The following is a 13827-nucleotide window of genomic DNA, read 5'->3' on the forward strand; positions in this document are numbered from 1 at the left end:
TCCTTCGAGCCGGTTATTTTTAGATGACTATGGAACATGATTGTTGCAACTTTGTGCAGAAATGTCATAAATGTCAAGTGCATGGTGATTTGATTCGAGTGCCGCGAGTTCACCCTGGCCATTTGTAGCTTGGGGCATGGATGTCATTGGTCCAATAGAGACAGCCGCCTCTAACGGACACAGATTCATTTTGGTTGCCATTGACTACTTCACCAAGTGGGTGGAAGCAGCTTCGTACAAGTCGGTAACCAAGAAAGTTGTAGCTGATTTTGTTCGCAACAACTTGATATGTAGGTTTGGAGTACCAGAATCCATCATTACTGATAACGGAGTGAATCTTAACAGTCACTTGATGAAAGAGATATGTGAACAATTCAAGATTACTCACCGGAATTCCACCGCCTATCGTACCCAAATGAACGGAGCTGTAGAAGCCGCCAACAAGAACATAAAGAAGATTTTGAGGAAGATGATTAAAAATCGCAGAGGTTGGCACGAGATGTTGCCATATGCTTTGTTGGGTTACAGAACGATTGTCAGAACATCAGTTGGAGCTACTCCATATTTGCTAGTATATGGAATAGAGGCAGTTATACCTGCAGAAGTTGAAATACCTTCATTAAGAATCATCCAAGAAGCTGAATTGAATGATGCTGAATGGGTTCGCAAGCGGATTGACCAGTTAACCTTGATCGATGAGAAGAGAATGGTTGCGGTTTGTCATGGTCAACTTTATCGACAAAGGATGATTCGTGCTTTCCACAAGAAAGTAAGATCCAGAACATTCAAAATTGGTCAGTTAGTCCTTAAACGCATTTTCTCTCATCAGGATGAGTACAAAGGGAAATTTGCACCGAATTGGCAAGGACCCTACATGGTTCGCAAAGTGTTATTTGGAGGTGCCCTAGTCCTGTCGGAGATGGATGGCACTGAATGGCCGAGATACTATGTGTGAAGTTTTAGTTTATATTTTCTGTCATTCCTTTGTAATTGTTCCATTTGCTTGTAATCGTTTCGTTCAAAATATTTCCTTGTAAATGAACTACGTCTGACCTGAATTCTCAAGAATGAGATACGTAGGCGGCCTATGTCGGCCTCGGTCACTCCTTTATCTCTTTTAATATTTCCTTGTAAATGAACTACGTCTGATCTGAATTTTCAAGAATGAGATACGTAGGCGGCCTATGTCGGCCTCGGTCACTCCTTTATCCCTTTTAATATTTCCTTGTAAATGAACTACGTCTGACCTGAATTCTTAAGAATGAGAAACGTAGGCGGCCTATGTCGGCCACGGTCACTCCTTTATCCCTTTTAATATTTCCTTGTAATTGAACTACGTTCGACCTGAATTCTCAAGAATGAGATACGTAGGCGGCCTATGTCGGCCTCGGTTGGTTTCTTTGTAAATTTCTTATTTTGTTAATCTCAAACGGGGAACTACGTTTGACCTGATTCCTGCCTCAACGGGATACGTAGGCGCCACAAGTGCTCGGTCATATCTCTCATAAGATTTTATTTTTCCTTTACAATAGAAACTGGGACAAAAATTTTGAGAGGGATTCAAAAATTCTTGAGAAGAAGATCTTTCCACCAAAGTCAAGACTGAAGTTACTTTGAGATTTGTAGCTGGGACAGAATTTTTGAGAAGATCTCAAAAATTCTGTGATTGCTCACCAACGGTTAAAGATAAGCCAAGACAGTTAACTGAGATAGAAATTTTGAGGATGGCCTCAAAATTTCAATAGGCTCATCGGCAGTTTGGAACAACTTTGAATACTTCCCAGCAAGTTATCAGACAGATCTCAAAACACCAACCCCGAATGACGTTCATTAAAACTTGGCGTGACATGACACTTGGAAGTGGCTTTCTCCAAACATTACTTTTGAAAATCTATTTTCCTTAAAAAACTTTTCCTTCATGTTTCAACCATATTTGCATAAAAAAAATATTTTGTCTTATCTATCAAGAAATGGGAGATCGGAGAAATCAACTGAAGATAGCAAGACGATGAGCAGACAACCGAAGAGATAGACACAGATCAGTTCATTTGTTTAAAAAAATTAACAATTTTTCTATGGACGCAGGTCTATAAGCTTGCCTCAAGATCAACATGTTCCACCATTCAATGAATATTGAGAAGTCAAAAGGGCAAAGAGCTCCCCAAAATTTACGATTTTTCTGTGGATGCAGGAAATACTTTATGTCGCTTATATCAAAGATTTTGGAATATGAATAACATTATTTCATTCAATTTGCAACAAGGCGAAGTACATGATGAGCATGCAACTATGTTCAGAGATGGGACAAATGAAAACCTTGAAGAGAGAAATATTATTATTTTTTTCCAGCAACTAAAGATACCTGGAAGATATTTATCTGCATTATAATATTCTTACCCTGAAGGTTATTTATATTGTATCGTCGAATGAGACGATACTGCTACCCGGAGAGTCATTTATATTGTATTGTCAAATGATATGATACCACTACTCCGAGGGTCATTTTTTATTTATATTGTCGAATGAGACGACACCACTACCCGGAGAGTCATTTATATCGTATTGTCAAATGAGGTGATACCACCACTCCGAGGGTCATTTTTATTGTATTGTCGATTCAGACGACATCGCCACCCGGAAGATCACCTGTGTTGTCTGGTGAAGCATTATCTTCATTCGGTACCAGGGATGGCATCATTAGAAAAGAGATTCATGCATCGCGGGTAAAAGGTTCATGCATCGCGGGAAAAAAGTTCATGCATCGCGGAAGACAAGTCATGCATAGCAAGAGAAAATATTCATGCATGTCGGGAAAAGATTATGCATTGCAAGAGAAAGATTCATGCATCGCGGAGAAAGATCATGCATAGCAAGAAAAATAATTCATGCATCGCGGAAAAATATCATGCATAGCAAGAGAAAGATGTCATGCATCGCGGGAAAATATCATGCATAGCAAGAGAAAATATTCATGCATCGCGGGAAAAGATCATGCATAGCAAGAGAAAGCAGTCATGCATCGCCGAGAAGTCATGCATTGCAACAGAAAAAGATTCATCCATCGCAAGAGAAGATTCATGCATCGCGAAAAGAGATTCATGCATCGCGGGAAAAATGTTCACGCATCACGAGAAAGATTCGCCCACCAAAAGAGAATCAACATCAACTGCATCATTTTTCTTGCAAATACGACATCAAAAGAACTATCAACATATTACATCAGCCTATTTTTTTAATTACTTTGACATCGAATGAAGAGTACACTGAAGATTATATTGCAAATATGAGACACAAGATTTATTTGTTTCACGTCAAACCCGATAGAGTTGACGTCAAATGTTCAAGGAGAACAATTCAGTATCAACACGGTAAAAGACACTATCCCTCCATTTTGAATGGCATTTTTTATGCTAATGAGTTTTATCTCAGTCTTTGTCGAGAGCATCCAAGAGGATGAATTCTCAAAACAAACCACAGGTGTGGACGACATCAATTAAGATGCAGCACAACGTGAAACTTTTTCTTAGCAGCGAACTGGGACATAGGCCAAAGAGGAATGTCAAACTCTTAGGACGCGAGCAGAGGAGCGACTTCCACCACAATTAAACCATACTTCTATCAGAAGGCATGTGGGTTTTCCTTTAGGTTTGTCGGTTTCAATTTCGCATCCGAGAAATTTTAGTCTCCACCGGAAGCAACTTTCTGATCCGAGTGACAATGCACCAAGAGCTTCGAAAATTATGTCCGTGTAAGTTCTTAATTATGGATGTGAAGTGCACCACATTCATGGCTAAGAGGTTGCAAGTTTCTTTTTGATACTCGACTTACTTTGTCGCTCTTTTGAAACCAAAGGTGATCTAGCATAATAGATTTCCTTTTCAACCGATAGAGTCGAACTACAAGCAGCCTGATTCCCTAAGTTAAGGGATATGTAGGCGAGATCGGTGTTGAAAACTCGGCTGTACTCCAATCATTCGCTCTTAAATCTCATTCTCGAGCATTTCGGTCTCTTCATAACTCGATATCGGAATGACTTTTGAATTCTTTTAAAATCGTGCGTCAAATCGAGCGTATCGAACTACAAGTGGCCTGAATTCTCATATAGCCTGAGATATGTAGGAAACTCATTTTCGGGGTTCAGCCATAATCCCTAAATTCTGTACCAAAATACCTTTCCAAAAGGATGAAGATGTGTTCGGTCAAAACTGGATTTGTCAATTTCGTTTGCCTCGAATTTCTTTCATCAATCCAAATCAAACGAGGGACAGTTGTTGACACCCAATTTTGACCCTCCACAATATAAATTAATCATTTCGAGCTTCTTCAATTTCAAATGATTTAAAATAATTAGTTTTATAAAATTTCCAAAAAAATTAATAATAGTTTGCAAGATTTTTAAATAGTTTGTCACTTTTTGATTTATATATGTTTTACATAATTATGTATATAATTAGTATATTTTATGATTATTCGAAAATCATCTCAAAAAATATTTTATATTTTAAATATTAGGAATGGTTATAATTTTCAATTAATGAGTTTTTATAAATACTTTCAAGCCATGTTTAAAGTAATTTTATCATTTTTTAATAAATATGTATATTTTTGCAATCACATTATTTTGTAAATATTTGAAAATCATCGCAAAAGATTTTACATTTTAGTTAAATATTTTATTAATTTACTTTAAGTTATAGTTATAATTTTGAGTTAATTAGTTTTGTAATTGAATTAACTAGTTTATAATTAAGTTAATTATTTCGTTAAATTTAAGAAGCTCGTTAATTAATTTTGTTTAAATTCGTCTTGATTGAGAGTTGGCCGAATTTAACTAAATTCCATTTGGCCACAATTTAAATTCATTTTGGTCATTTGTTTAACTATCATTTTTGCCAATACCTCAAACCCATCTAAGACTCAAAATTGGGCCTATTTATCAGCCCAATTCCAATTCAATACCCATTTTCCTCATACATTACAGCAGCCCATCTCATTTTCATTTTTCAAATTCCATTCTTCCAATCCGATTCAAACTAATTCCCAGCCGACCCAACCCTTTTCCCTTCTGACCCGGCCCAATCCAATTAAAAAAAAAACCCAGTAAATGTTAACCTTCAGAAAGCAGCGTGCAAAACCAGACGACCCCACCCCTGTTACCCTTCTTCTTCGCAGAACCCGACGCCAGATGAAATCCCAACGGAAATTGCGCTGCAAACCCAAAAATCTCGCCCAACTACCCTGCAAAACCCATACCCTAGTAACCCCAACGTCAAACCTTCACGTCCCCTTTTGCCCTTTTTCCCGGAATTCAGCTTTTTCTCCATCCCCTTCCACTGTTATCTGGAAAAGGGGCAGAGGAGTCCGAAATTCAAAAAAAAAGGTGTTGCCCGTTTCCTCCCCCAATTTCTAGTCCTAAATCTTCTTCTATATATTCATCTCATTTAGTCATTGTTGAGGGGGGATACAACTTAAGGCCGGGTACCACCGAAGCACACAAATCTTTTATTAAGAAATAGGAGTCTTTGGATAGTAAAAAGAGTTTTCCAGAGGGATACATTTTTTTGTTGTTTTCGAGCCGTTGGTTCATTGGAGTTCGCCAAAGCTCATCCCATTTGTGGTCGTAGATAGCTCGCGTCTGCTCATTCGTCTCGGAACGCTGCACTCCAAAGGGTAATACTCATTCTGTTCGTATCTTTGGTTTCATGATATGCTGGTCATTTGGCTTTATTGTATGAGACATTGAAATGTTGAAAGTTCATATTTGTTTCAATTGCAAATCAGTGGAGTTTTGCTTGATAGCGTTTGTTGGTAGTTAGAATCGTTGACTCGATTTTGATTCTCTAAAGTTGGGTGAATCTCTGTCTCGTTCAGTTTGGAATAGTTTGGCATTTATTTGATTTCGACTTTGATCGTATTGGCTATTGACCTGTTTTCTTTAATAACTGATTGTGTTTTCTTTTGGTTCTTAACTTGATCGGATTGATGTCTATGTCTCTTGGTAACAATCCATGATTTACATCTTTAAATGTCAAAATAGCTACCCCTCGGCTGTAAGCGATCTGCTTGTTCCCTCATTTGGTTTCAATTTTATTTCTTGTCATGGTTTAAATGTTCGATTTTCGGACGGTTTTCTCATGTCACTTCCCTATCGTATATGATATTAGCATTTCCCGACTTACCCATTTAGACTTGTTGTTATTCTTTAAGTTAAATGCTCTATAAAAAAAAATGGTTTCCTTCCCTGTTTAATGTCCATCCCTATTTCAAAATTTAGTCATCGCTTGGTAATCTTTTCTTGATGCCTATGTTTTTTTTTTTCCTATTTTTTTTAGTTTAGCATGGATTGTTGACATAGTTATTTTGGCTCCTAATGCCCCTGGGTTCTATCTGTGTACATATATGCTTACTCATTTAGCGGTAGTGTTAGCATATTAGGGGATTTGGATATGCAGTTAATATATAATTTGTTGTGGACATATTATAGTGTTTATGCATTTAGTATCAACTAAATTTGTCCTAACTTTCTTAACCTTAATCGTTGGTGGCATTTGTTATCTTGCATTAGTTTATCAAATAGGTTAGATAGTATACGCATTATTGTGGAAATTAAGTGCTAGCAGTAGTTTAAGTAACCATTTGTTTTATCATTAGCATGGCTTGGGTCTTTGGAATTTGTGCTTCTTGCCTAGATCTATATTGTTTAATTCAATCGAGCCAATTGTCGTATATTAGTTTAAGAGTTGCTATGATTCATCTTAAGTATAATTGTTGCTCTATTATTTTCGGATGCTAATTGTTATTATCATTTTGTTGCATGTGATACCGTCCGAGTCCTCTTGGACTTCATTTGTCTTCCCTCCGCATTTCAAGAGGGCCATGGAAGCCCAAAATTCTTTTATTGAGTCAGCCAACTTTGAGAAATCGAAGAACAAGTCTTTGTAGTTGACGTACAGGTCTCGGAACGCAGAAAAGGGGGCTGTATACATCAATATACACCGATATACAACTGATGTATACCAAAAACGGAAATTGGGTAAATCCCAAAGTGGCAGCGAATTTAGGCCCAAGAGAGGCCCAAATTCAATTTCCTCTTTACCTAACTTATTTAATTGTGTGATTATTTGTTTATCTAATTTTTTTTATTGCGATTTAATTTAATTAAATTCCCCAAAAGATGAACCATATTCTTTATGTTAGTTTTCTTTAAAAATAATTCATTCTTATTAACTCTTATACTTATTCAAATATTTTTTTTAAGTCAAAACTTTTTAATTAGATTAAGATAATTTCTTGGTTTATCTACCAAGTGGGTTCGAATTATTATTTCTAAAAAAAAATGACGTAAACAAATTTTAACTGATCTAATTTTGTTAAATTCCTAATTGACCAAGTTGTTTCAATGAAGATCCTATTTTCTAAAAAAAAAAAAAAAATTTAAAATTATTCTTTATTTAACTATTTTTATCAAAAGTTAATCGAATATCGTAAAATATTATATATTTTCATGTTAAATCATTTTCCCTAAATTTTTTATTTTTTTTAGATATGTTCTTTAAGGGTCTTCTTCAATTAAATCACTTTCCTCACTCATTTCAATTGTTCTAAGTTAAAGTTTTTTTTTTTTTTCTCTAATAAACTTTAAAAAATGTTAGTGAGAACCTTTTCAATTGATTAATAATATATATATACTTACTTAGTCATTTTCCCAAAAGGTTTAGTCAATTAATAGGAAATGATTTTCATGTTTTAATTTATTAAATTGGTTTAAAACGAATTAAATACATTCTAGTTAATCTAGTTTTACTAAAATTCTAATCACTTGTATTTCGAGTCATATGTTTCATTTTGGATCCTTTTCTCTAATAAATATAAATAAATAAATAAAAAATGCGTCATTTACTTAATTATTTTTCAAAGTTAATCGAATATATTGAAAGTTATTATTTTTATGTTAAATCATTATTTTCCTAAAAATAGTCAAATATATTTTAGTCAAGTCGCAAGTCAACCGCATGTTAGCGGACACTTCGAATGCTTAAACCCTTCTCGAAGTGTAAATTGAACCCCGAACCCTCTTTGGTGTTTTTCAAATGATTTTTTCTATTTAAATCTTTGAAAATTATAAGTTTTCTTAATTTCTTTAAAAAATTAAGTGGCGACTCTCTTCTAAGTATTCTTCTCCAATTGTTTTATACTTAGAATATTTCAAAAATGTGATTTTCCTAAAGATAGGACAATTACGGCACAACAGGAATAATTTTATAAAGCTAGTATCCTAAATCAACATTTTAAACCATCATAACATACAATTTAAAAGCAATTATTTATATGGAAGAAAATAAATATCAACCTCAGTACCATATTCTTACTATTCTAGGAGAAAAGGATGATATTGTATTCTTGTGTAAATATGTCATATTTCTATGATTATTGTGAAGTTGGGAGTGTGATGAAATGGAGCATAATTATCCAATTTATCACTCTTTTGTAATGTTATATAAAAATCCATATTAAATGTGAGTCCTTATAATTCATAAGAATGTGAATGGTCAAATTTTCATTTTTTTAAACGTAGGAGCAGAAAAGTCTGGCTGTAGATGATCCTCCCACTGGCAAGATTCAATTCAAGAGTCTGGCTGGCATCACCAAAACATTCCCAGTTGAAGCTTTTGCTGCTGGCCAGTAATGGAAATGGAATATATATTTTCTGATTCATGCACTTTTGTGTTTTCTATATTGTTTGCTTTCTTCATAGAAAGATATGATTTCTTGGAACTGTGGTTTCTTAGTTTTTAAGTAAGTACGTAGCTCAATAAGAAACTTTGTTACCTGGTCTTCCTTTATTAGGGGCCTTAGCTAGTGATCCGGTATATAGAAATTATTGTATACGTCTGTTGGTTCTAGAAAATGAAATGTCTAATATTTTTTCACCCAAAGAACTTGTTGGATTGTTGCGAGTAGAATGAATGGGGTGCGCTTTGGAAATCTAAATAGTTGAGTTATCGTGCTCACAGTAACACTGGGTAGCCAAAGGTGAAGCAGATAATTGCTGATCAAAGTCAAAAAAGCAGGGCATTTCTCATTTTTATAGGAATTTTGTATAAAAACAATGGTATCTTTGAAAAAAAGTTCCTATTTGTAAGCGAAGTAAATTAATTAACCCAAGGTCAGGTACAGACCAAATCCTAATTAAGGAAATTTTAAAATCAGACAAGAAAAAACCTTTTCTTATGTCATTCGATCTTTGTGGTTGAAAAATAGAAAAAGATAATAAGACATGTAGTTTCATTTATGTATCTCTCCATGTACAACAAAAACATAGAAAATGCTGCCAACTATTTAGATTTCCTATCTAAAAGATTCTCAATATAAATAGGAAGACGTTTTAAATACCACACATGGATTACTGGTATTTAATTAAAACCATGGCCTTGGGATGCCTCTTGATGCAGAAAAATTGTCATCTTATTCTTGGAATGAACAAAGAAAAGGGCAGACAAACTGCATTTGATAAAACTTAGGAGCAGCAACAAGTGAAAACCGATAACTATTGATAAATCAAGAATCAAAAGAGTTGAAAAAGTATTTTCTGATATATAATTTGACAAACTAGAGAATATTTGCCTATAATTACAAGCATGACTTGAGCACCATGTCTTGCACAATATATATCAGAATGTCAATGGTGTGATTTTGCATAGTTAAAAAAAGAAATATTCTGCCAGATGTTTTGGAATCATATCTGATATGGTCAACAACAACCATAGCTTTCATTGGTTTTTCCTCAATAAATTCAGTTTCTTTCAAGCAGAGAAGCAAAAATATTAGTAATCAAGAAGAAGCATTCTTTCTTTTGAGAATTCAAATCTATGGCAGAGAAGGAAGGAGCAATTGTCAAGAAGGGGCATGAGGAAGGTTTCAAAATGATGATTTCCCTACTCGAAGAATTCAAACTCCCACTGGGGATCTTCCCTGTTGTTGATGTGATCGAAGTGGGGTTTGTGAAGAACACAGGCTACATGTGGATCCAGCAAGCAAAAAAAGTTGAGCACAAGTTCAAGATGCTCCCCAAACCGGCAAGTTATGACACTGAAATAAGTGGATATATTGACAAGAATAGAATCAAGAAGCTCAAGGGACTGAAAGTTAACACGCCGATAGTGTCGCATCCAGTTAATGAGATCATTGTGGATGATCCTCCCACTGGTAATATTCAATTTAAGGGGTTTGCTGGCATCAGCAGAACTATCCCACTTGAATATTTTGTTGCTGGCCAGTAAGGGAAAAAATCAATGCATATTTTCTGATTCATGACACTTGTGTCTTGTATCCAATTGGTATTAAGCAAAATGATCAATTCATTATTATTTGTGTGTTAGTGCATTGCAGTTTTTGTTTGGCATAAAAAATAAAATGTTTTGTTTTCTGATAGCAATGTCCTGTTCTTTGAGATACACATGTATGTATTGTTGAAGTTAATGCATGTTTCTTCTTCCTGAACTCTCTTCACAACGTGTTTAACGATATAATTGTTAGCAACTCCATTAAAACTATAATGGCTTGTGATCGATTTTACATCAAATACTCCATCAATAAAAAACAGTCTGCTTTCTTTCAAATATCAGTTATTAGCATTTGAAGTCATTGTAGAATTCAGAACCCATAAGTTCAAATCCTGGCACCACCTATGTGCACAGAATCTCGAAACATATAAACGGACACACTCATGATCGATAGCAAAGATTATTATACCATTTAAATGTGGTCACATATTATCTTTTCTTTTCACATTTTTATTTGAGCATAGGTTGTTAATTTTTGGAGACAAACCTTGTGCTATGAGGGACCACAAAAGTTCAAGAAAATAATATGGAGGAGAATTGGGTCATGATAGAAAGCACACTGAAGTTGCGGCTTTGATAGCTAGCTAGAGTGGGTCATTTGTACTTTAATTTCTACGTACCCTATTGTGTGTTTTGTCCGTCCGGACCAAAAACTTTTTTGTGGGACATAAGTATATTTCACATTATAATATCTCACAAAATATGTCTCGTGTCCTTAAAGAACTTGTGTTCGGCTACCTAGACATAAGTTCAATTGCTTAAAACAAAAAATAAAAATCAACTCATATAAAAGATAAAAAATAAAGATCAAATCGGGACAATGTGCAGTTAAATGCGCTAGAGTCCACACATCTATTCAGTTCCTTTTTTTTTAAGCCATCACCAGGGTTGTGAGCCCTTAGTGTGTGGGGTAGGCTTGACCCCGACCATGTCTATTCATCCAAAAAGGTACAAATTAAAGTTAGAGGGGGACATGGACCAAACCTCCAACAAGAAACCAACTACACAAAAATTTCCGAAGAAATAAAGAAAGGATTAGCCTATACAATATCTTTTCCTATAAACCAAAAGTTTTTTATCTAACAAAAAAGTTGTTTTTCTCGTATCTTCTTCGTATGGACGGATATTGTCATTTGTCCAGTTGAATTGAGCCTTTAACCTCTCTAGGAAGTTGACGATGAGAGGAGTAAAAGGTTTTGTTTCCAATAGCTAGAGGATGCCAATTTAGCAAGAAATTAAAGTTGGCTACTTGATTTGCCTCTCGCAAACAGTGAGTAATATTCACGGAAGTTCCAGTACTATTGAATTGACTTGTATCACGAATGAGCGTCTTCAGTTTCATGTTGGTAATGTTACTATATAGTTTGTAATAACAAATAAATCCATTCTAGTCTTGATAATACAACCAACCTTAGATGGCCATTATCATGATACCGATTTTTAAAACAATAGTCCCCTATTTTTTTTAATAAGCCATCATCTGGGTTGTGGACCTAAGGTGTGGGAGGTTAGGCTTGACCATAACAAAAAGTTACAATTAGTTAGAGGGGGGACATGGACTTAACCTCTACTTGTTGAAGGAACACGAGAAGCAAGTAGCACAAAAAATTATGATGAAAGAATTAGCCTATACAAGTTCCTTTCATACTAAGCATGTAAAATATTAACCGACAAAAAATTACACTTTTCTTATCTACTTCATTCTCATGGAGGGAAATTGTTGTTTAATTTATCCAGTAGTCGAGGGAACTTTTAACCTCCCTTGGTAATTGTTGGTATGAGAGGTAGAAGGTTCCATCTCCACTAGTAGCAGCTAATTTAGCGAAGTGATAAGCCACATTATTTGTTTCTCTCAAACAATGGGATATATGATATATAATTAGCATTGCTTAAAATCTTGATAGTATCTTAAATGATAGTTTTCAACTTCAAGTTGGTAGTATCCTTGGTTATCAAACATGTTGGTGATTATTTAAGACAAGTTAGAATGTTGCTTGCTGAGAGTAAATAAAGTACAAACGGGAAGGATGCTTGGTGTGTATATGTACCATACAAAATTTGAAGGGCTTCAAAAGATGATAAGGATTCTTCTCTAAACTTGATGATACAAATTCCAAGAATATTGATCAATTATGTAAGTATGCTATAATACTTATACCTTATTTTGATGTATATATACTTCCGTTTCTAATTTATGATTTTTGACTTATTCTGTTATTTTAATTTAAAAATTGTTGAAAATATTTTATATTTTTAAAAGTTTTTTTTTTATTATTATTGGTCAATATGTTACTTTGTTGCCAAGGATAATATTGACTTGGCAAGTCCATGTGACGGTATATGGCTCTTCATATGAAGTGACATGATTGTCACATGCTGCTCACAATTGTATCCAAAGCCTCACCTTTCTTGCTGCTGCTATAAATGGGAGTCGAAGGCTTCAGAAAGAAAAGGGGACAACGAAGCAATTCACAAAATTCTCCAAACAGTTTATCTTTCAGGTTTGTTGGTTTTTGTAGTAACTATATTTTTGATGTTCCTGTTCCTCTTATAGAGAAGGCTTGTTTAATTCTGGGGAAATATTTCATGTAGTTGAAATAGTTTCTTAGGACAGTAGCACGATTCAAGCATCACTTGTATTCACTTATAAATAAATATTATATTACTGTTGTTATAATATTCATATTTCCCCAACAAAAATAAGTGTTTAAAGCACTTTTTTTTTATCTCATTCAAACACTACAAAATAACTTAAAAGCATCTAAAATAAGTCGATCCAAAGAAACCATTGCCTTGGATGCAACAAAATTGTCATCATCTTGGCATGAACCAAGAAAAGCTCTGACAAATTGCATTTGATAAAACTTAAAAGCAGCAACTGAAAACTGATAACTATTGATAAATCAAGAATCAAAACTCAAAAGAGTAGAAAAAGTATTTCTATATTCTGATTTATAATTTGAAAAACGAGAGAATATTTACCTACAAAGTATGGGTGTACAAAATTAAATAAAAAATCGAATCAAATCACAAATCAAGTCAAACCGAAAAAAAATTGACTAATGGTTTGGTTTGACTTGGTTTTGTATTGGAAAAAAAATTCGACTATACTTGAGTTGGTTTGGTTTTAACCAACCTGACATTATATATATAATTTTAAAATTTATTTTATATATAGAAGTATTTATTTTGATATAATTTCTAAATATTGCTTATACGTTTTCATAATTTTTATCTTTTAACATATTTTTTTCAAGTTTTTTTGAAACTTAGAATTTTGAATGGTCAGATAAAGGTTATACTACATAGATAGTAGTAATTCTAATAAAGTTCAATTCAAAATCAAATGAATACCAATGCTAACAAAATAAATTAATTCAAAAACTAAGAATGACAATAATGTTGAATAATTGTTCTTTAGTTTTACAATGGTTTAGACATTTAAAATACATAACCTAATTTTAATTTTTTTTTTTTAATGTTT

At 34.0% G+C, this 13827-nt stretch overlaps 1 protein-coding gene across 1 annotated transcript; it reads left to right on the forward strand.

Annotated features, from left to right (window-relative positions):
• The first annotated feature begins 9869 nt into the window (after window positions 1-9869).
• Window positions 9870-10280, forward strand: LOC125847380 (uncharacterized). The gene has a single exon (XM_049527012.1). It carries the CDS (start codon window positions 9870-9872, stop codon window positions 10278-10280), a length of 411 nt encoding a protein of 136 aa, XP_049382969.1.
• The last annotated feature ends 3547 nt before the right edge of the window (window positions 10281-13827 follow it).

Source organism: Solanum stenotomum, chromosome 12 (genome assembly GCF_019186545.1).
Source record: "Solanum stenotomum isolate F172 chromosome 12, ASM1918654v1, whole genome shotgun sequence".
In the NCBI taxonomy this organism is placed as follows: Eukaryota; Viridiplantae; Streptophyta; class Magnoliopsida; order Solanales; family Solanaceae; genus Solanum; species Solanum stenotomum.

Excerpts from the sequence above, each read along its gene's own strand:
- LOC125847380 (XM_049527012.1), top strand. The coding sequence starts at position 9,870 with ATGGCAGAGAAGGAAGGAGCAATTGTCAAGAAGGGGCATGAGGAAGGT.